At 32.7% G+C, this 26,560-nt stretch overlaps 2 protein-coding genes across 3 annotated transcripts; one reads left to right on the forward strand and one right to left on the reverse strand.

The window, feature by feature from the left end:
* Positions 1-1,020: 1,020 nt before the first annotated feature.
* LOC132738521 (Golgi-associated RAB2B interactor protein 3-like) lies at positions 1,021-4,968 on the reverse strand. Of its 2 annotated transcripts, XM_060726034.1 has the most exons (4): positions 4,907-4,968; positions 4,285-4,595; positions 3,564-3,891; positions 1,021-2,573 (listed from the first exon to the last, which is right to left on the reverse strand). In XM_060726034.1, the coding sequence occupies exons 2-3, from the start codon at positions 4,586-4,588 to the stop codon at positions 3,575-3,577; spliced, it is 621 nt and encodes a 206-aa protein (XP_060582017.1). In that variant the 5' UTR covers positions 4,589-4,595; positions 4,907-4,968; the 3' UTR covers positions 1,021-2,573; positions 3,564-3,574. The 2 variants fall into 2 exon arrangements, with proteins under 2 accessions (XP_060582017.1, XP_060582009.1); XM_060726026.1 differs by lacking the exon at positions 1,021-2,573 and having other exon boundaries at positions 3,426-3,891.
* A 673-nt stretch (positions 4,969-5,641) lies between these two features.
* LOC132738536 (uncharacterized) lies at positions 5,642-8,406 on the forward strand. The gene is made up of 2 exons (XM_060726045.1): positions 5,642-5,792; positions 7,774-8,406. The coding sequence occupies exon 2, from the start codon at positions 7,787-7,789 to the stop codon at positions 8,354-8,356; it is 570 nt and encodes a 189-aa protein (XP_060582028.1). The 5' UTR covers positions 5,642-5,792; positions 7,774-7,786; the 3' UTR covers positions 8,357-8,406.
* Positions 8,407-26,560: the final 18,154 nt, after the last annotated feature.

Here is a 26,560-nt window from a genome sequence, read left to right on the forward strand (position 1 = left end):
GTTATATTTTTTTCTCTTTCTTTTTCTTGAATTACATTGTCATTATGTATTTTAACATGTAATATATTCAGTGTTGCCCTCACATGTTCACGTGACTCTTTATTATTATTTATAATTATACAAATGTATTTGTCTCATGTTTTTGTATTATAAATATGCAAACTGGGATATATATTCAATAAAACTTGAAACTTGAAGCTTCTGCAGACGATGTTAATGCTTTCAAATTACCAGAGCTGCCAGGTCATTCAACTTTTTTTAACACAATGCTCTTAGTCACGCATACAACTGTACGTGAATTAAATTCAATATAATTCTTGTATATTCATTTAAATTGCACATAACTTTTATATGTTTTTTCCTCTAATGATTTCTAATAATAATAATAATGATTTCTAAGCTGCATGCCTCCAGATGAACCAAAATATTTCAAGAAAATTAAATGTAAGAAAAAAGGACTTTTGTTTATAAGAACAGTAAAAAGATTCAATACTATGACCGATTTAGCAGCATTTTTCACCATATTTCTATTGCGTTACTACGCAATAAGGACTATTTTTGCATATTTTGACCTCTTTCTGGCAATTTACATGCGTTGTATGTGCTATTTGCAATGTGAAAATTATTTTCTTTATTCACTTCACAATATTTTATTTTTTAATACATTTTCAAAATTTTCATGAAAAGTAGCATGAATCTGGAGGCGTGCTGCTTTAATGGCTGTATCTGTCGATTTTGATGTGTCAATATTAACAACTGGTGTGTTCTCCATTACTGTGAGCTCCACTGGTCATGTGATAGGCTCGGGGGTACCAGAACCTCAACATGGGCTATTGCCGCAAAACAGCAATCAGCGTTTATTGGCGGTGTATCAGCAGCAGGTCGAGCATTCAAAAGAATGCATGTCTTCCAAATGTAAACAACGTTGAAGTTAAAATTTATTTCAAAAGTAAACATACAAGTATATATCGATTGACAATGAATAAAAAAAAACTTTGACATTGTATAATAAAGGTCTTTTTAATCGTCGATTATTCCAAACATATTTTTCGACGCAATAAATTTTGAATACGTATATCTCGAAGAAAAAATATTGTAACAAATGTTGTAAAAACGAATATTCGAATATATTCTAATATGGAAAACGAATATTCGAACATCAAATTCATTATACGTTCCCAGCCCTAAAATATATGTATCACAGTAAAATAGATAAGCAATAAAAAGTCATCAATAATAAATAAAAGCAGAGATTTAAGAATTATCACTTAATTACTGATATTAGTAGCATTACAGATTGTGTTGAATGCGTAACAAGGAATAAACTGAGTATATAGTAAGTACAATGAAATAGATTACATTATCACACAATCAAAGTATACAATTTAAATGTTGAGTCACTGCATATAATTCAAAATTAAGAAAATCTTATAACATAAGAAATAGAAATTTCAGTACTAAATTTTACTAAAGACAACTTTAAATAATACATATCAACTATACTTAGAAGATGCTTCTTAACTCTATTTTTATAGAAATAGAATAGGCATTCCTTATGATGTGATAGAGAGTTCCGTAAACAGCAACCACTGTAACTTCAAGTCTTTTGATCAAATCCTTTCACCACAGGAACAGTATATCTCTAGCTATCAACAAATGGCTTTTCTGGACCATCAATTGGGGGACAAACTGTTACCCTGAACAAAGAGGGGTTTTGGTGAATTAAAATCACTAGAGTGAACTTTTCACTAAGATACTGAGGGGCCTTGACAGAATGGATTTTATACACATGAAACAGAGTAATTTGGTCAACCCCGTTGGCAACTGGTAACCATCCAAGTTCCAACTTAAAAAAACTGGTCAAGACCTACATGTGATCAGATCCAGAATAAACCTTATCAATTTATAATGGGTAAACTGTAACTGATGTTTCAAAGCCCGAGGCAAACCAATAAATCAAGCAACAGAGGCATTGTCAAAATTACATTGAACTAGCGAGGAGACCAGAAGTTTTTTTTCAATATCATCCAGGAACTTACTTTTTTATACAGACATTTTAAACAACCATTGGATTTTTGTGTTACCGGCATGACCATTGATTCAAAGGCACCAAGATATTTGACTTTTTCGTTAGACCCTGTTGAGTGACCATTACATTTTATATAATGTCGATTTATTCTCTTTATAGTGTCGAGTCAAAATGTAGATATTCTACTCTATATGCAAAAATATATTCAGCTAACGACGCTTACGTACATGTGCACGCATACACACACAAACTTACACGCATGTTTATATAGATCTATATCTTATTAAAAATACATAGTTAACATAATTCACTTAATGTAATGATTTGTTTTGATAAGAAAAAAGTAGAGCTACAATAGTAAGATTCCTAATCTGATAAAATTATCCGATGAAAAGTTTTAGACTTCTCTTTTTGTAAATGCAAATGCAAATATAACACAAAATAAATAATATGTCATCTAAAATGTCTCGTTATAAATGAAAACACTTTGTATAATCCTGGAAGTAAAAAATAGTGCACACCTTTAATTCCAAGTTCCTTTCATCTGAAAATATACACATATCAGTAAATGAAAATCAAAAACAATTAATATCAATGTCAGCTTTTAGTTTATCTTGAAATTTAACAATCCACACTGTGCTTACATACAGCACCATGGTATTTCAAATACTTATTTAAACTGGTAAAAAATCTTTGAACGAGATTAGAAAAAACTGTCTTACAGACATCTACAACTTTGGATGGAATAATTGTGTTCCTGTACTAAATGTGCATTATTCAGTGCAGTGCATTTCCGAGAGCCTATATTACTCGTATCATTCAAACAGGTTTGATATTGATTCTTAAATTAGACAAGCACATTTATCAATTCATTCGTATATCACCGGGTAAATATAATTGATTATTTCAAATTTTACAACATAAAACCGATGAACTTTCAGCGTTTGGACCACGCGATGTTTCAAAAGAAATCAATATCGGATCAAGCCTCATTTCAATTTCCTGAGTCCAAAACATCCATATCAAATCACACCACATTTCTGGCAAAAGTGTCGTTTTCATTTCATAGTCCAAAATCTTTATTTCAAATGCATATCATACCTCATATAGCCTTTTTTTCATTTTTTTCGAGTCTTAATTATATTTACCAAATTCGTATTGTATTCCATCTAGCCAAATTTCAATTTTCAGGGTAAAAAAATATCTATATCAATTCCTTAATGTATTAAGTTCTGTCAAAATGTCATAACTGTGAAATTTATTAATCATTAGACATTGTGTAGAACAAAACTGTTTCTATTTGACACGTACTCAACAGTACTGTAAAACATTGTAGCGCATTGTCCAATGTAGATTTGACAACTGTGTTCTCGTCCAAAATATTATAAGTGTTGAATTCAACAATGTATAATACCCTCATTGAAATTGATGTTCTGTTAGCAAAGAAAATATATAAAATAAAAGAAACAAGGATATTTTCATTATACAAATCGAAATTGGTTTCTTATTTGTTTCACATATACTTAATATTTACCTATTTCATATTCAAAGAGGTTTAGCATGGCACGCTATCTTGCCCGAATCGTGTATAACAACATACTCGATCTCAAACTTTTCGTTCCAAATATTTTCAATGAGGATACTCGGAAGGCTGTCACATATTCCCGTTGTCATGGTAACGTTTGCAACATTAGGATGGCACACCATGTCTTTCAGGAGCATCCCATTTGATCTTTCCGGAGACGTATCGTGCACCACAGGCTTCCAACAATCATAGCTTATCTCATCATCTTCTTGATTAACACTTGCACCAACGGCTAACAAAACCAAGCCATCAGTTCTCTTATTTGAAAGAAGTGCACCTGAAATAGAAAAAAGTGAGAGTTGTTCCTTGAATTGACGCACATCCATTATATCTACTGTAATTCATTTTATAATTAATTTTCGAAACTATTTTACAGTCATAACATGTTATCTCATTTATTGTCATAAATACATGTAATTAAGTTTAACAAGCAAATTACTTAAAAATTTACCAAATTCATATAAATATTTAAAATATGTCTCGTCATCTGTTATCTTTATCCAGATACTGTTGGTCTTTAAGATAAAATATGTGTCTGAGATATGTTTGTTTATTAAACAATAGTTGAACATTTATGTCACCCTCGTATGTATATATCTTAAACTAGCGTTCAGAAAGTACAACAGAAATTAAGATTGTTATTTTTGAATGATAAATCGGTGTAACGTACCAGCTCCAGCACCTGTGCCACCTACCCCGGCAGCGGCTGTTCCTCCGACCAAACCACCCATTACTGCACAAGATGCAATAATACCCACCCCTGCACCCGTTCCGGCCGTTGCCACAGCACCAGCTCCTGCTATCGCCCCGCCAGCTGTTCCTGCACCAACAGCTGTTCCCACTGCTGAAGCTGTACCAGCAACCGCGGCGGTTGCTCCAGCTGATCCTCCAACCGTCGCACTAGCAGCAATTGGCGCAATTGCTGCCCCACCAGTACATATTATAGTTACCGCAGCTGCTGTCCCAACAACCATTTTTAACCTAAAATTGATTCTCACATTTTACTGATTGTATATAGTAAGGGCTTTGCGATAAAGATATTATTAAAATCCATATTTGTTTAAACTTAAATGTTAAGATGCTGCTTAGAAGAAAAAAACACACAACTTTTCACCGAAATATATATTGAAACTGTCATTCATAATTTTCCATATTATGGAAAATGCTTTAGAACAAATATAAATGATCATGAATATTTACTAAGATTTGGAATTACTACGACGCCTTAAAGAATATTCAGGTTTTTTTACTTTCTGACAAAAATAAAATAAAATGATAGAAAATCTAAATACCCTTTCTTGTTAACTAAATATATTTGCCTCCGAATGCTCCGGGTTTTGCAGATATAAAAGACAGGTAGTAACTTTATCAAGTTACAAATTTATGGGGATTTTACAGTTGGTTTTCCAAAAAAAAAAAAAAAAAAAAAAAAAAAAAAGAGAAAAAGAAAAAAAAAACCCAAAACCAGAAATTAAAGACACGCCAAGACTCAGAAATACGAGTATATACGAATTTTTTTTTTTGGAATTTTTGCAAAGTGCGAGCATGATAAGTGGATTTTAAAAGATAGTATCAAGTAAGTGCTGATTTAAAAAATTAAATGTACAAAATAACTTGAAATATGGAACTATCTCAATGGATTAAATATAATTTTAACCTTTAAAGCAGAGTTGAATGTTAAATAATTAGTCATATAAGTAGAAAAATGTGAACAAAGTGGTACGAGTTATACGTATAACATTACTAAAAGAGAAAAAGCAACATACGACATATGAATACCTTTTGGGGAACTGTAACAGAACACTCACAATAAATACAATGTATCTTTTGAGAAATTAAAATAATAGCAGTTTTGCGGTTTAATGGGCCTTTAATTAACGTTTTAAAACAGAAAGTAATGTACTTTCTGTTTCGTATCTAATTTTAGTGTTGTCTAAAATTTATTCCATCTAAATCTAAAAATGATATCACTGGAAATTACCTTAGAATAATTGTGTTGACTGTTATTTTGGTACATCAGGTACAAATATTCAAATTATGGACTGTTATTGATAAAAGTGTACATTATTTTCACTTAGCTAGGTGATTTGTGCGGAAAAAACATAATGTACGAAAATCACGATAAGCGAACTTTGAAGTAGATGTTACATACTGAAATACTTGTTTCGGAAAGCAGAGGTTTGTTAAAATTTATTCTTACTTTCTTTTCGAACTATGAGTTTTAGACGTTATGTTAAGTTGGTTTAATGACAGTATGTATTGTCTAAAATCAATATGCACTAGTACTGTTAAAAAAACTAATTAATTTATTATATATACTTGTAAATGCGTGTTTGTGCGAACATTACGCATAATACACGCTTACGTCAATGACATGTATAAGAGTCGTAAACGAAAATAGAGGGTGTTATCATTGATAATGTATATATTTGAGTTAAAGTATATTTTGGTTAAACTGTGATTGAAAATATGTCTGAGAATCATCAATTAAAAAATGAGCACTGATCCACAACTATAAGCAGGTAAACATTTTTACTTTCGGTTTCTACAACGTATAAATAATGCGTTGTTTACTTTTATATCTATAAATATACTTAATTTAGGTCGACTTTTACTCGATATATTGGATTAAATTGTTATTTAATTAACCTGATTATACTGTCAATGCACAAAATTTATTAACGATAAGTTTCGTGATATGTACGCAGTAAGATGTGATTTAAGATATTTCTTTTCTATGAAATAATTATACCAATGGGTTTATAATATCTAAATGTCCTGCGTGTTGTAACATCGAGACAGCGCAGGTTCATACTTATTCTTACTTATATTTTCAACATTATGTTTATTCTTATATTGTTATGCTCCTCGAAAGCATATTGTCGCCGCAGTGTCCGTCCGTCTGTCTGTCCGTACAAACATATAGATACTTAGGGAACAATATGTAACAGCAAATTTCCTTTGATGCTATTCACTCAGTAAGCTCTTATGTGGCTACTTTTTCTCTTACGTGACTAAAAGAACAAAACAGAGAACAAAAGAGTAGCGACATACATACCAAACTTTTAGCCCGTCTGTCCATTCGTCCCCTTTTCTTGTCCGGGACATAACTCTGAAACTACAATAGGTATCGTGAAGAAACTTTGTAGGGAAATAGATATAATGAAAAGCTATGCTGTGCAAAAGAACTGTATATATGCTTTGCATAATTTTGGGATTATTGCCTTTTTTTCAATTTAACACTTTGAATTTTGTCTGGGACATAGCTGTGAAACTAAAAGAGATATCAACAAAAACTTTGTAAGTAGGTAGATCTCATTGGGACAATGTGCAATGCGTGCAAACGAACTGTAACTCTGATTTGCATCAGTTTGGAGTTATAACCTTTTGTTCATGTTTACACTTTGTCCAGGACAAAACTCTGAAACCACAAAAAATATCAACAAGAAACTTTGTCGGTAGATAGATCTCATTAAGTAGAAATGCAGTGCAAAAGAAGCGTATCTCTGCCGTGCCTTATTTTGGAGTTATTGTCCCTTTTCGACTTCCTACTTTGAACATTGAGTCTAAAACTACAAGAGATACTTCTATGTGTCCAAAACCTATTCAGGGAGCATCACCCAGTTCAACCGGCTCTTATTCGTCATGTTTTGTTATGTTGTGCATTTATTTTGTTAAAGTCTACTGCAGCATACTCTTTCTAAATAACATGGTTTAAGAATTAATATTCAAAATACATTCAGATTCAAATCAATAAATGTCATTTCAATGCTGTAAAATGCAATGCAAATCGAGACAAAAAAACAGAGTTTCTAAGTTGCTTCATACCCGATTTTGCCAATTTTCACTTGGCAACTTACGTTAAAATATATTGCAATAAAAAGTAAGATTAGGTCTTAAACAATTGCAACAGTAGGAATGGAACCACAGACCTTCCGTATTTTGGGCAATCACCTAACAGACTGTACTATTGCGGATATGACAACGACAGATACATTAGAATTGTGAGACTTTTGAATACATTAGTTATATACACCATATTTATTCTCGTAAACTATACATGGACATAACCGAGTGGGATCGACTATTTAAATGCGTTCTATAATGTATATAAATCAGACTATGCATGCTTTATTTTTACGAGTTGCTATATTTTCAGATTTTGATACATTATGACAATACTATCAACCGGTGTGTACTCCTTTACTGTGAGCTCGACTGGTCACGTAATACCAGCAGCAATAGGCTCAGCGGCTGGTGCTGTAGTAACGGGTGTTAAATTGATGATTCAGACAGAACCTTTAGCTGTAGCATTATCGTCTGCTGTGGGTACTGGGACTTCAACAGGTGCCATTGCAGGGGCCATTGTAAGCAAAACAGCAACCAGTGCAGGTATTGGAGCATTAATTGGCGGTATATCTGCAGCAGGCATGGGCTCTGTGGCGGCTGGTGGTATTGCCATGACAACAGGACTGTTGGTGTCAAGCCCGTTAGGACTACTGACCGTGGGAACCAGTCACACGACGGAAGAAGGAACAATTTCACAAGATTGCTGGAAACCAGTCATTGGTGATAATACACTAGAACCGTCAAAAGGCATGATGCTAAAGGACCTGGTGTGTCATTCTAACGTTAGCAGAGTTGAAGTTAAACACGAAGGATGTTTACCGCAAATCTTCATTGAAAATGCATGGAATGAAAAGTACGAAATAGAATATGTCATATTACAAGACGATGATTAGATGTATTGTCATGCAAAACTGCTGTAATACACGCAATGATACAAAACGTTGCAAATAAGGTTTTGTAAACAAAATTGAAATAGTGTTAAAGTAAAAACATACCTATGCCTTACATCCTATCTAAGGAGAAATTAAAAAGGCTAGAGTCAATGCCAATTGTAAGGAAACTTAGAGCTGTGGGTTAAAATACCATATGGGTCAACTATTTTTTCTCTTCGTCTTTTTCTTTGACTCGGATATTTTTTTTATAAGGGAAGAGGCGTTTAAGATTAATTTTATTGTTTTCATAGGTATTTTATGTATAAAAAATCTGAATTTATTTAAAAATAAACGTAATTGATACCTGATATATCAAATAAAATTAAAACTGCATGGTGAAAGTCTTTTATATCATAAAGGATATTTGGGCAGTTTTTGAAATAAGTCTCTCTAATGAATTTTGAATAAGGCACTCATTGCAAGGAAATGGTCAAATAAGCGTTTAAAATGCGTGAGATAGGTAACAGTTTTAAAATTTTGAAACCGTTTCAAATATTTTGAATTAAAGCAACTATTCAGCATACATGCTCTTGTTAGCTGAATGTTATTCATTGTTTCTTAACAATAATAAACATGTAACATTTTTTCGTAAGGATGATTTTGCATATTATTTAGTGTTTCCTCATCTCTGAAAAAGAATCCTTCTAATGTCCTAGCTTTAGTTTTGAAACATAACGGAAGTACAAAACAGTACGGTAAACCTTATTTGGGTTACCATATCTTTTTTAAGTAATATACCACCTAGTTTATAACTCGATAAAACTGTAATTTTATGATATATTTCTTTGTTTTAATTGATACAAAAGCAAATTCTTTGGTGAAACTAAATGTTGAACTATTATGTCTATGAATATCAAATGTTATGAATGTTTATTCCGGATGTGAGGATAAAAAGGCTTCTGTTGTTTCTTTTATCTGTTTTTCGAAAATTGACCTTTGTATTACCTGTAACAGTTATTTGTGTGAAGGTCATTTTAGCTAAATATATTTTTTGTTGTTTTTTACATTTCCACTTTTAAAGCATTAATTCATGATATACTAGACTAAATTTCTATTACGTTTTGTTTTCATTCTTTGTGGAACTCTAATACTCGTACTACAGGTTTCTTACAGTTGTCACATGGTGAGAAAATGTGAAGCCTAAACGGGACTCGAACCCGGGACCCTCTGAATACCGTACCGCGGCTCTACCGACTAAGCAATCCGGCCACTTACACATTTTCTCCCCTAAATAGTGAACAATTCTGAACTTTGAGACATTTTCCCCCGTTATATTAATATTCGGCATCAAATTTTACAGAGTAACAGGGCAAATGTCACAGGGTGTGAAATGTGTTTTCTCCCCTAAATAGGTAACAGTTCTGAACCGTGACACAGTCATAGCATATTTCTTCATTTTCCTGATGAACACTTGCACCAACGACTTTAAAACCCATTGTACTAGTGCTCAAAGAATGCATTTGCTATTAAAAAGAGACTTGTTCCTTGACTTAACGTATTCTATTCAAATTTTGACAGTAAATATCGAATTTTCCAGACAAAAGGGATATACGTTAATTTTATTATTAATAGGCCTTTAGAAATGCGATAAAAATGGGATACTTCGGTTAAACGTACCAAGTCCTGTACCAGAGCCACCTACTTCGGGGGCTGGGGAGGATCGTGGGTGTTACTCCGGTTAAACCGCTAACAACTGCACCAGTTGCTGCAGCAACCGCCTATGTACTCATTATGGCTTCTGCTCCAGCTCCGGCTATCGTTCCTTTAGCAATTCCTACACCAGCATCTTTAATGCGATATATGTTGAAATGAAAATTGCTTAAGAAAAAGTAAAATAAATCGTGGTTCCTACGATGATTTAATACGTAGTTTTATATGCTAATTTATCTTAAATCGTGATTTTAGCTTATTGGTGAAGCATACTTACTTTGTAAAGAACCAAAAGAAAAAATACTCATAATAATCTAGGAGTCATTGGTTCGCTCATCGGGCGAGTCAAATTTTCTCTGTTACAATTATCTCGGATATTAAAATCTTATTATATACCCCTAAAAGACACACAAATCTAGAAACGCGAAACGCTTCAATGGATAGAAAATTCCGTATGATGTTATGACAAAGACAGTACCATATATGGAAGTGCAGGAGTTGGCTCCGTTCTTAGCTGTGCAGTACACATTCCGTATATACTACATTTTTACCGATACATGTATACGGTAAAAAGCCTGGGTTACCGAGGATGAGCTGTAGTAGCATTTGGAAACGGGAACCAAAATTATTAAAGTCGTGGCCGGTTATGCAAAAATTCGTATTAATTAATCCGTCATTCATAAATTTATTTCTTGACAGTCACATTTCAATTTCTGAAATTACATATATGAAACTCCTTTTTACGAAAAATGAATATGTACATAATAAAAGGAAAATGATGTTGTAGCAGCTGTCTGAGGCCATGTATTTGCTACTTGCAACTTTGAAAAATTGATATCTCACTCGACTTTCGGTCTGGCGAGATATCAATTTTACAACGATGCTCGTAGCAAAATACAAAGTCTCGGAAAGCTACTACAACATAATATTCTGTATTGATTGACTTTTGCCTTACCGCTGATCTAAGAAATCATATTAGATTAGTAGCCGGTTACTTGCGGAGATATTGCCGTCGAGATTAGCCAAAAATGTGTTAAAATCGGCATACAAACCAGAAAAAAGAGAATGTTTCAATAAGCTTATAGCTTCCAACACAATCAAACTAAAATATATTTGTATAAACTAAACTAACTAACTAAAAAAACAACAAGTATATGCTAACAAGATCAACATAAAGTTACAAAATATCTAATTATCTTTTTCCTGCTTACTAAAATAGGTAGGTGTCGCCAACATACATGGTAATAAGTATTAATTTATTAAATTAAAAAATTCTTTGACATTTAACAGCTTATTTTCCGAAAAGAAAATCGTTATTAGGAAATTATCTGTTTAACATTATCGGTTGACCTTTATCGATATCATATAATGCTAAAAAGATAATGACGTGTTTTTGTTTCAAATCTAATTAGAGTTGCAATCAATGGTTTTCTAAATTTTTGTCATAGGAAACTACCTTTAAGATTGAAACAGTCAAAATTTTTGTTTATGATTAACAAGGACTAAATTCACCTCTAAATTTAAAGACAATTAACACAAATCCTTGTTTTTTTTAGTTTTTTTTTAAAAGTATATCATCGGAAATAACCTGCATACACGCTTACGAATCTAATTATAGTGCCACGAATCTAATTATAGTGCCAAGTAATGGTTTTCTAAATATTTGTCATCGGACAATCTCGTAAAAATTGGAACTGTGTATAATGGTTTATTCTCCTTTTTTTTTATTTAGCTCACCTGAGCTATCTCAGGGTGAGCTTTTATGACCGTTGAATGTCCGTCGTCTGTCAGTTTGTTCGTTTACACACATGTCGTCACATTTTTGCCTCAACCATCATCAAACTTTGTCAAGATGCTTGTCTAGGTAATTGCTGGGATGAGTTGAACTTGGTCATCTCGGATGAAAAACTAGGTTATAGGATCTAAAAATAGAAAAACATTGTTAACACTCTAGTGGTCAATTTCTTTTCTCAGTTGTCATCAAACTTGGTCAAGATGCTTTTCAAGGTAATTCCTCGGTTGAGTTCGAATATGGGTCATCTCGGATGAAAAACTAGGTCACAGGAGCTAAAAATAGAAAAAACTTCTTAACACACTAGGGGCTTCTGTTTTGATTCAAATATCCTTGAAATTGGTCTGAAAGTTTGTTTCGAATAATATTTGGATCAAGTTCGAATATGGGTCATCTAGGGTCAAAACTAGGTCACATCGTCCAAATATGGAAAAACCTTGTTTACACTCTAGTGGTCACCTTTTTGACTCGATTGTCATCAAACTTGGTCTGAAAGTTTGTCTAGGTAATTACTGATATGAGTTCGAACATTTGTCATTTAGGATTAAAACCTAGGTCACAGGAGCTAAAAATAGAAAAATCTTGTTAACACTCTAGTGGCTACTGTTTTGATCCAAATATCCTGGAAATTTGTCTGAACGTATTTTTTGATGATTTTTAGGGCACAATATAATGTGTCATCTTGGTTAAAAACTAGGTTATTGATATTTTTGAAACCATTAGACCTACGTACTTTTTTTGATGAACAGACTTGAAATTTAAACTGGACCAGAAATGTAATTTCTGACGCCGAATTGAGCTTTAATATCAACTTACCTTCTTTCGATATTAATGATATCGTTTGACCTAGTTTCTTGTTTTTTAATGTACAACCAGGGGTGTAACTTTTGATGCCGAATAGAATTTTGATATCGGCTGACCTACTTTTGATATTTTTGATATCGCTTGACCTACTTTCTTGCTTTTCGACGTACAGACATGGAATTTGGATCAAGGGTGTTATTTCTGATGCCGAGCTGAGTTTAATGCTTCCGAGGGATCACTTTGTTTCCAGAATTTTGTACTTCACAACAGCAGGTGTCAAGTGCCGTGTGGCAGCCGTAAAAAGTTGCCCCGTACTTCACTTCAGTGTTGTTATATTTTCTGGTCCTTCGGGATCATTGATGCCAGCACTATAAAGTGTTGAGAATTGAGTACCGCTCAAGCCGGTGCTAGGGGGCGTGAGGGATGTTGCACTTATTCATTATCCCTCATGTACAGACTCAATCAAACCGAGTCTGCAATTCTTATGTTATTTTGTTGTGATTAATGCTTCCGAGGGATCACTTTGTTTCCAGAATTTGGTATTATCTGACCTATTTTTAAAAAAATTCATTTGACCTACTTTCACGTTATTTGACATACAGAATTTATTTTTGACCAGAGGTGTAATTTTTGATGCTGAATTGAATTGATATCAGCTGACCTACCTCTATTGTTTTATATCGCCTGCCTACAATGGAATGATGGGTCAGGTGAGCGATCCAGGGCCATCCTGATGCTGATGATGATAATGATGATGATAAACATTATTATAAGGATGAACAGTAATAATGTGAGCGTTTAGAGAAAATCTTTCTCCCGGGGACCCCCAGGTAAGCGTCTAAAAGTAGAGCCTGAAGAAGAAACACAGATGCCTCGATGTCTGGAAAAAAAAGGATTTCTGAAGCCTTTAAGCCAGTCTCGTATAGAAACAATTGAAAGAAAGACTAAACAATTACACAGATCAAGACTACACTTTTGACGAAGCTTATATGCTCATGCTGCTAATGACGAGTAGCCGTACCTGAGAAAGAAATTAAGAAAGAATTATGCCGAGTTTCTAATTGACTATTACATATTGCAGGAGGACCCTACTCAGCAACAAATCCTTCAGTCGGCCAAAAAACTTAGACGTCAACACGACATGAATGGTCTTCCGCTTAGAATTCAAACTGGTAGATTTAGTAGAAATAGGATTCCTCGCAAAGAAAGATATTGTTTGTGTTGCAATTTGTAGATATTGAAGATGAATACCATTTTATTTGTATATGTAAATGCTATGACGTTATAAGAAAACAACACTTAAAAACTTACTATTACAGAAATCCATCAGTATACAAATTTACTCAACTGTTAAACTCAAAAAATAAAAATGAGCTTGTATGTTTATCAAAATTTGTTAAAGAAGCTCTTTCCATTAGGTGTACACTTTTAACTAACAATGTCTGAATTGAATCAATGTTCAATCTTCAAATGATTTGTTTACATTCCAATAATATTCATAATTAATCATATTTATTTTTAAAAGTATACAGTAAATGCACATCTTTTTTTATAGCTATATGCATGTTGTTTGTTTGTTTATTTGTGTATCTACTTATTTATTATCATGAAACTATTGAATACGTAAAATGTGATATCCAGACTTTGTTTATAAATTTTCATGCAGCTTAAATATATGTGAATATAATGTATTGTAGATGATGTACTTTGTACAAGTCTTAATAAATTTTCTGTTCTGTTCATGAATATCACAGAGTCTATTCAACAAGCGACTAAACTTAGAAAAGATTGTTTAAGATTTTATGGCCAAATCATAAAATCGATGATGTTAATAATGATGACCATAGAAATGATGATTTAAGTGAAAATAAGAAGGAGTAAAGCAACGTAAGAAAGAGTATTAAACATATAATTTCAAAACACAAAATGGAATCCATAGAGGTGTACGATCATAAGCAGCAAAAATGGGTGCCTTACATACCGGACCCAGAGAAATGATATCAACATTTTAAAGATTTAAGAGACGGTTACGTAACACCCGATCATATGGGTCGTTATCTTGTCGGAAGCGGTAATTCGCGTAAACGACTCGGTACATTAGAAGCAAAGCTCAAAGAATCGGAGGAAAAACTCATAGAAACGAAGGAAAAGCTCCGATGAACACAACGTCCTATGGTCAATATGGTTAGTGCCGTAACAGAGGCAACTGAAATTGCAAAATCATAAACGATTACAATATTCCAATACACAGGTACCAATCCGAAAAAAGCGTCAGGCTTTGAGAAGATACTTAAGAAGGAATATTTCATGTACAATGGACAACTTCAGAGATTTTCATCAAAAGAGTGTGGGCTCTACTCCGCATACTACGTCATAAAACGATATCAGGGACAAACTATGAAAAGCATTATCAAAGAATTTAATCAACGTCAGAAGAGGCACAATGATCGCCTAATAGTGACTAAAATTACAAAAATAATCAATAAACAATAATCATGACAAGATTGGCAAAACGAGTGTATCATCCGTCATAATAACCATAAACCATTCTGACAGTATCGTATAAAATATGAATAAACATGCTTTTGCTTTGTTAATGAAATAAAAAATTAACATTTCTTTTGTTTTTATTTATTGTATTTATTCTGTTTTACTTTTATTCTGAAAAATACAACATCAAAAATATATTTGAAAATGATCAAAACTACATATTCTTCCGATTGGACATAATTATAATGATAAAGTTTATATTATTTAATATTTAAAATATTTATATATATATATATTTATTTATTAAAGTCTCATCAATATTCATATGTATTTCAAATATTTCTTAAATTGTTGCAGTAATTAAACTCTTTTTCTCTCATAAAGCAATTAAATGCAATTATCAATAGTTTAAATCGACTAAATCCTCAAAACTCTGGCTAAGTTTACAATACCCCATTCAAAAATATTAGATCCCTTTTGCTATAATGCGAAATTAATACGATAATCTGGCTTAAATAACAATAAGCGTACCCCTCTTTGTTAATCTTTACATTATAATACGATTCAGCTCAATTTCAAGTAGTTTGACGCAATTAAACGCACTTATTATAAATAGTTTAAATCGACTAATTCCTCAAATTATAATACCCCATTCAAATATATTAAATCCCGTTTATTGTAATCACGGATTTATATTACATTGTAATGCACATTTAATACTATAATGTAACTTAAATAACAATTAGCGTATCCACTTCGTATATTTCTGCCACTCCCTGGTATTAAAATATGTGTTATACGGTTATACGATTAATGATACAATACACACCATAGCGTAAATATTAAGATATTATATTTGCTTGATTTGTGGCACAAAAACGATCAAATATTACTTTGTTCTTAATTTATTTTGTAATAATGGACAGGTTCTAATGAGAATCAAATGCTTTACACGGAGACCAAACGATCACAAGTTATAACTGGAGTAAATTCTCAGGGCTCAGTAGATTTATATATAAGTGTCACTTTATAAAGATGATGGACTAAACAACAACAACTAGTAAATACAATTTCAATCAATGCTTTTAATATATGAAAAGCCCTAACAAATTGAATGAGTAAACTAATCAAATTATATTTAGTTTTATATTAAGAATAACTATATTTATTATTTAATTAAGATTATGTTTATGATATATTTTATATGTGGTCGATTATAATAAACGTAAACGTTTGTTAAGGACTAAGTCCAGTTTAATGTTTCAAGGCTAAGCCTGGTTGTACTGACCAGAGTAGGTACAGTACCTAACCTAGCTAACATTGTCAAAGTCAGCTTATTTATACAATTCAGTATTCACTGCAACAATTTGTTTGGTTGAGAATAATATTGTATATACCATGCAATAAGTAAGAAAGACAGTAACTTTTAACTGTTAACTTAGATTACCGTAAATACCCATCCTATTACAATTTATATGAAAATTAAGTTTATGTAGCATCGAATTTATCTGCTTAAATCAAGTCAAAACAAAATTTTAAATCAATACTTTAAATTACTAGACAATAAAACGGAATAAAACGGACTTTAATAACTACAACATTTTACTGAGATAAAAAGTATTCATCATTCATGCTATAAATCTATCAGTAACAGATTTAAATTTAGATTCTTTAAGACGATGTAAATCGTTATTTATTTCGAATTTTGGTATAAATCAGTATTATAATTTTTACCGCATTGTAATCTATTCAAAAGTGATATTCTGTAAAACAAACAGTATTTAATACTTAAAATGTGACCAAAATCATAATTCATTCTTCAAATTAGACATAATTAAAACGTTAATATTTTTGCTAAAATATAAATATTTTCTCATCGAAAAGTATAGTAGTTCTGTATTATTTATCATTTATCATTTAAACCTTATAAGAATCTATTCAAGAGGGATGTCACTTTTCTGTATAACAAACAACATTTAATACCAAATTTGACCAAACTTTTATCCATATTTATTCTTCTTATTAATATAACACATTTTATTTAATTCAAATTTGACATAATTATTACGGGTTTTTATATAAATTTGCCGGTAAAAAAATTCTATTTTATTTTCTCCAAAAGCAATCATTATCTATACTTTTAATCAACATTCCTTAATAACCCCCCTTTGTCATTATTATAATGCACGTTTAATATAAATAATCTAACTAACAATACACCTTTGTTCGTATTCTTATTTCCTTTGTTATAAAACGCGTTTAATAAGATTAATTATATAATACAGACTACTTGATAACGTATCTAATCAACAATAGATTGCGTAGTGCCATTCAAACTATAATCCAAAATAATCTCGCGCATGCGCAGTGAGTGGCCCTAAATCGTCATCTATGCTGAAGCGGTTTGTGTCCTTATATATGGGAAACACTCCCTTATGTTAATTCACCAACTTTAGTTTTTGCATACTATTATGCTCATTTTCAGTATAAACGTTATTACAATGTAACATTATATCTTAACAAATTTTGCATAACTTGAATATCCTGTACTAGAATACGTTTTAACAAAATCAGAGGATATATTCAAAGTCAACTGTAATGCAATTGATGTATGTGACATTTATTAGACGCCGCGTGATTTTGTGTATTTTTATTTTGTTTTAACAAAATCACACTGTTTTCAAATTTTCAAATTTTTTTTTTAGCTTTTCTGATGTACAACAGGCTAGTTAAAGACTGGAAAACGGCCCTTGATGAAAACATGTTCATCGGAGAATACTAATGGATATATCAAAGGCCCTCGACTGTCTTCCACATGACTTAATTATCCTTAAACTTAAGGCTTATGGTCTGTCTGATAACGCTTGTAAACTTATGAGCAGTTATCTCCAAAAGCGGAAACAAAGGGTAAAACTAGGGGATTATACCAGCCAGTAAGATAATATTATTACGGGTGTCCCTCAAGGATCAATATTAGGGCCCCTGGTCTTCAACATTTTCATTAATGATATATTTAACTTCATAGAAAAATCCACCCTTTATAATTATGCTGATGATAACACTTTGTCCTTCTGGCATAAAAATGCTACAGTTGTCAAATCTACCCTATAGGATGAAAGTTATATCCTCATAAATTGGTTTAAATCTAACCAAAAGCAGGCAAACCCTGAAAAGTTTCAAGCTATTTCAGTTGGGGTCAAGTCACATACTGAAATTAAGTCATTTGATATAAGCGGCAGCACTAGACCATGTGATGAACAGGTCAAATTACTAGGAGTAGATCAATTAAATTTTGATGCCCAGGTATCAGCCATTTGCCAAAAAGCTGCAAAACAGTTAAATGTCCTGCAAAGATTAAGTAAATTCCTCTCTGTTTCTACCAGGCTTACCATATTTAAATCTTTTATCAGGTCAAACTTCAATTACTGTCCCATAGTGTGGCACTTCTGTAGTAAAGCCAACACTGACAAACTTGAAAAACTCCAGTACAGGGCTTTACGCATTGTTTCCGATGATTTGACATCATCATATGAAAGTCTCCTTTAAGGTTAAACTACCAACACTCCATTTAAGCAGGTGAAAAACAATTGCCATCGAGACTTTCAAGTGCTTACACAATATATCACCAAAATATATTCAAAACTTGGCCAAATTTAAGACCTCTGTTTATTGCAGGTATGATCATATTCTAGAAGTGCCTACAGTACGAGCCACCAGGTATGAATAGAACTCCTTTCGTTTTGAGGCTGCCCGGGTGTGGAACACCCTCCCTAGTGACATCAGAAGAGTAGAAAACTTCAAAGAATTTGGAAGGCTGGTTGGCACCTGGACAGGCCCAAAATGTAAGTGTTCAATGTGTCGCTTGTAGCCTTTTGTTAAACACATATGTGTTTAACATGTGCTTGTATGTGATTAAAATGTTTTATATGTGCTTCTATGTATAGTCTTTAGATGTTGCAAAGTTATGACTATAAAATGCTTAGTGTTACTTTTTTATTTGCATTATGTGATAGTCCCATGCAATTTCCTTGTGTTTATATACATGTCTTTATCTATTATATTTCTTTTACAGGTATGTACATAGGTGTATATGTAAATCTTACTTTTGTATTCTTTTTCTTGTAATTTCTGTAGATTTTAAACTTATTTTAATTTCTTAATTTCATGTTCTTAGATGTGCTTATGCTTATTTTTATGCTTATCCAGATTTCAGATTAAAGTTTTGGTGCAGTAAAATATTTTTCACTATTACTTCTTTATTTCTTAAGGGATAAACTGCATACTTCAAATATATGTACCTTATCATTAACCACATGTTATGTGACAAGGTTCATAACTTTAGCACCAATATTCTCAGATTTATCTCCCCTTGAATTTTCCTTAGAAATTATTATTTTTACTGTTACTTATTTATTTCTAAAGGGATCAATTTCATACTTTAAATATATGTACCTTATCATTAACCACATGTTATGTGACAAGGTTCATAACTCTAGCACCCATATTGCAAGAATTATCTCCCCATAAACTTAAATTATTTTACTTGAAAAATGATATTTTTACTATAACCTTTTTAGTTTTAAAGGTATCTACCTCAAACTTCAAATACTTATTACTTATCATCAATTACATTTCATGTGACAAGGGTCATAATTCTTGAAGCAATTTTTACAGATTTATCTCTCTTTGAACTTAGAATTTTCTCTAAGAGTATTATAACTTCTTTACTTTTTAAGGAATCTACTTCAAACTTCAAATATATATTTCTTATCATTACACACATGTTGTGTGAGAAGGTTCATAACTCTAGCACCAATAGTGCAAGAATTATCTCCCCATAAACTTATATTATTTTACGTGAAAAATGTTATTTTTACTATAACTTTTTTAGTTTTAAAGGTATCTACTTCAAACTTCAAATGCCTATTTCTTATCATAAATTACATTTTATGTGACAAGGTTCATAACTCTTGAAGCAATATCTACAGATTTATCTTTCTTTGAACTTTGAAGGAATCTACTTCTTACTTCAAATATATATTTCTTATCATTACACACATGTTGTGTGACAAGGGTCATAACTCTAGTGTGACTATTTCCAGAATTATTCCCCTGGATCTTGGAATTTATGTTAACAATGTTATTTTATTTACTATAACTTAATACATAATTATACATAATTGATTGTTTTTCATAGTTTTGTCTTCCTTACTGCGTCCAGTATTTAATTAGTCGAGCTTCGCTGTCTCCTGTGACAGCTCTTGTTACATTTTTTAACTTTGTCCAGGACAAAACCACAAATGTATTGACAAGAAAGTATATAGGTAGATATATCTCATTGAGTAGAAGTGCAGTCCAAAAGAACCGCAACTTTGCCTTGCCTTATTTTGGAGTTATTACCCTTTTTCAGTTTTATACTGTGAACATTGTCCAGGACATAACTCTAGCTGCAACTAGAAGAGGTATCAGTACCTATTCAGGGAGTATCACCAGGTTCGACCGGCTCTTGTTCGTTTTTATTTTAATATGTTTCGCATTTATTTTTGTAACGTCTAAACTCTTTCTAAATAACATGGTTAAAGAAATAAAGGTTTAAGAAATAATATTCAAAATACATTCAGATTAAAATCAATAAATGTAATTTCAATACCGTAAAATACAATGCAAATCAAGACAAATCAGAGTTTCTAAGTTGCTTCATACCCGTTTTTGGCAATTTGCACTTGGCAAGTTCCGTTAAAATATATTGCAAAATATACAACGACCGATACATTTTGTGTGACTTTTCAAAACATTAGTTATATACACCATATCTATTATCGTATATAACTATACACGGACATAATCGAAGTGGGATCGAATACGAGTTCCATAATGTATTCATAATTGACAGGTCAATAAAATCAGACTATACATGCTTTATTTTTACGAGTTGCTATATTTTCAGATTTTGATACATTATGACAATATTATCAACTGGCGTGTAGTCCTTTACTGTGAGCTCGACTGGTCACGTGTTTCCAGCAGTAGTAGGCTCCTCGGCAGGTTCTTTAGTAACGGGTGTTAAATTGATGATTCAGACAGAACCTTTAACTGTAGCATTAACGACCGCTGTAGGTACTGGGACTTCAACAGGGGCCATTGCAGGTGCCCTTGTAAGAAAAACAGCAACCAGTGCAGGTATTGGAGCATTAATTGGCGGTATATCTGCAGCAGGCATGGGCTCTGTGGCGTCCGGTGGTATTGCCATGGCAACAGGACTGCTGGCGTCAAGCCCGTTAAGGCTAATGACCGTAGGAACCAGTCACACGACAGAAGAAAGAAATATTTCACAAGATTGCTGGAAACCAGTCATTGGTGATACTACACTAGAACCGTCAAAAGGAATGATGCTGAAGGACCTGGTGTGTCATTCTAATGTTTGCAGAGTTGAAGTTAAACACGAAGGATGTTTACCGCAAATCTTCATTGAAAATGTATGGAATGAAAAGTACGAAATAGAATATGTCATATTACAAGACGATGATTAGATGTATTGTCATGCGAAACTGCTGTAATACACGCAATGATACAAAACGTTCAAACAAGGTTTTGTAAACAAAATTGAAATAGTGTTAAAGTAAAAACATACCTATGCCTTACATCCTATCTAAGGAGTAATTAAAAAGGCTAGAGTCAATGCCAATTGTAAGGAAACTTAGAGCTGTGGGTTAAAATACCATATGGGTCAACTATTTTTTCTCTTCGTCTTTTTCTTTGACTCGGATATTTTTTTTATAAGGGAAGAGGCGTTTAAGATTAATTATATTGTTTTCATAGGTATTTTATGTATAAAAAATCTGAATTTATTTAGAAATATACGTAATTGATACCTGATATATCAAATAAAAATTAAAACTGCATGGTGAAAGTCCTTATATCATAAAGGATATTTGGCAGTTTTTGAAATAAGTCTCTCTAATGAATTTTGAATAAGGCACTCATTGCAAGGAAATGGTCAAATAAGCGTTTTAAAAATGCGTGAGATAGGTAACAGTTTTAAAATTTTGAAACCGTTTCAAATATTTTGAATTAAAGCAACTATTCAGCATACATGCTCTTGTTAGCTGAATGTTATTCATGTTTTTCTTAACAATAATAAACATGTAACATTTTTTTCGTAAGGATGATTTTGCAATTATTTAGTGTTTCCTCATCTCTGAAAAAAGAATGCCCTTCTAATGTCCTAGCTTTAGTTTTTGAAACATAACGGAAGTACAAAACCGTACGGTAAACCTTATTTGGGTTGCATTATCTTTTTTAAGTAATATACCAGTAGTTTATAAACTCGATAAAACTGTAATTTTATGATATATTTCTTTGTTTTAAATTGAATACAAAAGCAAATTCTTTGGTTGAAACTTAAATGTTGAAACTATTATGTCTATGAATATCAAATTTATGAATGTTTATTCCGGCATGTGAGGAATAAAAAGGCTTCTGTGTTTCTTTAATCTGTTTTTCGAAAATTTGGGACCTTTGTAATTACCTGTAACATTATTTTGTAGTGAAGGTCATTTTAGCTAAATATATTTTTTGTTGTTTTTTACATTTCCACTTATACCTCATTTAAAGCATTAATCATGATATGACTTAGACTTAAATTTTATATTACGTTCTGTTTTTCATTCTTTGTGGAAACTCTTATACTCGTACTACATGTTTCTTACAGTTGGCAAATTGGTGAGAAAATGTGAAGCCTAAACGGGACTCGACACCCGGGACCCTTCTGATAAACCGTACCACGGCTCTACCGACTAAGCAATGCCGACCATTACACATTTTCTCCCCTAATAGTTGAACAATTTCTAACTGTTGGACATATTACCCCTTATATTGATATTCGTTCATCAAATTTTACAAGTAGTAACAGAGCAAATAGTCACAGGGTGTGAAAAAATGTTTTCTCCCCTTTAAATAGTGAACAGTTCTGAAATCCCGTGAACACAGTCATAGCCATATTTCTTCAAATTTTCCTGATGAACACTTGCACCAACGACTTAAAACCCATTGCACTTATGTGCTCAAAGAAATTCATTTTGTATTAAAAAAGAGATTTTGTTCCTTGAATTAACGTAATCTATTCAAATTTTGACAGTAATATCTATTCGTATTTTCCAGACAAACATATACGTTTAATTTTATTATTAATAGGCCTTTAGAAATGCAGATAAAAATGGGATACTTCGGTTAAACGTACCAAGTCCTGTACCAGAGCCACCTACTTCGGGGGGCTGGGAGGATCGTGGGGTGTTACTCCGGTTAAGACCTGCTAAACAAACTGCACCAGTTCTGCAGCAACCGCCTATGTACTCATTATGGCTTCTGCCTCCAGCTCCGGCTATCGTTTCCTTTAGCAATTCCCTACTCCACCAGCATCCTTTTAATTGCGATATATGTTGAAATGAAAATTGCCTGAGAGAAAGTAAAATAAAATTAAATTGTGGATTCCTATGATGATTTGACACATAGTTTTATATGACTAAATTATCTGTAAATCTGATTTAGCTTATTGGTGAAAGCATAACTTACTTTGAAAGAACCAAAAAGAAAAAATACTCATATAATCTAGGATCATTGAGGTTGCGCTCATCGGGGCGAGTCAAATTTTCTCTGTTTACAATGATCTCGGATATTAAAATCTTCATTATATACCCCTAAAAGAGACACACAAATCTAGAAACGCGAAACGCTTTCAATGCGATAGAAAATTCCGTTATGATGTTATGGAACAAAGACAAGCTACCATATATGGAAGTGCAGGGAGTTGGCTTCCGTTCTTAGCTGTTGTACAACGCTCGGATCTACGCGTACACATTCCGTATATACTACATATTTACCGATACATGTTATACGGTAAAAAAGCCTGGGTTACCGAGGATGAGCTGTGGTAGCATTTGGAACGGGAACCAAAATTATTAAAGTCGTGGCCGAGTTATTGCAAAAATACGTATTAATTAATCCGTCATTCATAAAATTTTATTTTCTTGACAGTCACATTTCAGTTTTCTGAAATTACATATAGAAATTAAGTATATTGAAACTCCTTTTACTTAAAATGAATATGTACATATAATAAAAGCGAAAAATGATGTTGTAAGCAGCTGTCTGAGGCCATATTTGCCTACTTTTGCAACTTTTTGAAAAAATTGATATCTCACTCGACTTATCGGTCTGGCGAAGATATCAATTTTTACAACGATTTGCTCGTAGCAAAATACCAAAGTCTCGGAAAGCTTACTACAACATTAATATTCTGTATTGATTGGACTTTTGCCTTTACCGCTGGATCTAAGAAATCATATTTAGCCGGTTTACTTGCGAGATAGTGCCGTCGAGATTAGCCAGACAGAGCCACGCTAGCCGGAGCATTTATATGCCGAAGTGATTTTTAGTAAAGATAAAGCATTTGTAAGACATGGGAATTAAATAAAGTATTTACCTCCTTCACAAAAACAATCCTCCTTTGAAGTTTCAATATTGTGGTGGCAAATGGAACTTAAGTTATGCCCCGGAAACTGTTTTAAGTTCTAAGGTAATAGTGACCTTGACCTTTGACTTGTGACCCAAAATCAATAGGGGTCTTCTACCCAATATGGACAAATCATACTATGAAGTTTAAACACAGTGGGCCAAATGAAACTAAAGTCATGTTCCGACAACTGTTTTCAGTTTTAAGGTCATAGTGACCTTGACCTTTGACCTTGTGACCCCAAAATCAATAGGAGTCTTCTACCTAATATGGACAATCATCCTATGAAGTTTGAATATTGTGGACCAAATTGAACTCAAGTTATGCTAAAGAAACTGTTTTCAATTTCTAAGTAATAGTGACCTTGACCTTTGACCTTGTGACCCCAAAATCAATAGGGGTCTTCAACCCAATATGGACAATCATCCTATGAAGTTTGAACACTGTGGGCCAAATGGAACTTAAGTTATCCTCCGGAAACTGTTTTCAGTTTTAAGGTCATAGTGACCTTGACCTTTGACCTTGTGACCCAAAAATCAATAGGGGTCTTCTACCCAATATGGACATTCATCCTATGAAGTTTGAACACTGTAGGCCAAATGGAAATTAAGTTATGCCCCGGAAACTGTTCTCAGTTTTAATGTCATAGTGACCTTGACCTTTGACCTTGTGACCCCAAAATCAATAGGGGTCTTCTACCCAATATGGACATTCATCCTATGAAGTTTGAACACTGTTGGCGAAATGGAACTTAAGTTATGCTCCGGAAACTGTTTTCAGTTTTAAGGTCATAGTGACCTTGACCTTTGACCTTGTGACCCCAAAATCAATAGGGGTCTTCTACCTGATATGGACAATCATCCTATGAAGTTTGAATACTGTGGGCCAAATGGAACTTAAATTATGCTCCGGAAATCAAATTGCTAACGGACGGACGGACGGACGGACAGACGGACGGACGCCAGAGGGTATAACATAATATGCCCGAAATTCTTTCGGGCATATAAAAATGTGTTAAAATCGGCATACAAATCAGAAAAAAGAGAGTGTTTCAATAAGCTTATAGCTTCCAACACAATCAAACTAAAATATATTTGTATAAACTAAACTAACTAACTAAAAAAACAAACAATTATATGTTAACAAGATCAACATAAAGTAACAAAATATCTAATTTTCTTTTTCCTGCTTACTAAGATAGGCAGGTGTCGCCAACATACATGGTAATAACTTTTATTATAAGTATTAATTTAACAGCTTATTTTCCGAAAATAAAATCGTTATTAGGAAATAACCTGTTTAACATAATCGGTTGACTTTTGTCAATATCATATAATGCTAAAAAAGATAATGACGTTTTTTCGTTTCAAATCTAATTATAGTGGCAAGTAATGGTTTTCTAAATTTTTGTCATAGGAAACTACCTTTTTTTGATTATTATATCATCGGAAATAACCTGCATACACGCTTACGAATCTAATTATAGTGCCACGAATCTAATTATAGTGCTAAGTAATGGTTTTCTTAATATTTGTCATTGGACCATCTCGTAAAAATTGGAACTGTGTAAGATATGGTTTATTCAGACAACCTCAACTCCTGTTTTTTTTAGCTCACCTGAGCTATCTCAGGGTGAGCTTTAATGACCGTTGAATGTCCGTCGTCTGTCAGTTAGTTCGTTTACACTCAAGTCGTCACATTTTTGCCTCAACAGTCAGGATGCTTGTCTAGGTAATTGCTCCAATGAGTTGAACTTGGTCATCTCGGATGAAAAACTAGGTAATAGGATCTAAAAATAGAAAAACATTGTTAACACTCTAGTGGTCAAATTTTTTTGCTCAATTGTGATCAAACTTGGTCAAGATGCTTTTCAAGGTAATTCCTCGGATGAGTTCGAATATGGGTCATCTCGGATAAA

Source organism: Ruditapes philippinarum, unplaced genomic scaffold, assembly GCF_026571515.1.
Source record: "Ruditapes philippinarum isolate M1 unplaced genomic scaffold, ASM2657151v2 ctg7540_1_1_1_1, whole genome shotgun sequence".
Classification (NCBI taxonomy): Eukaryota; Metazoa; Mollusca; class Bivalvia; order Venerida; family Veneridae; genus Ruditapes; species Ruditapes philippinarum.

Bases quoted from the DNA above. Each gene is read 5' to 3' on its own strand.
- LOC132738521 (XM_060726034.1), bottom strand. From the start codon at position 4,588: ATGGTTGTTGGGACAGCAGCTGCGGTAACTATAATATGTACTGGTGGG. The intron at 3,892-4,284 runs GTACGTTACACC...TTTCTATTTCAG, and splicing joins TGGCACAGGTGCTGGAGCTG to GTGCACTTCTTTCAAATAAG.
- LOC132738536 (XM_060726045.1), top strand. From the start codon at position 7,787: ATGACAATACTATCAACCGGTGTGTACTCCTTTACTGTGAGCTCGACT.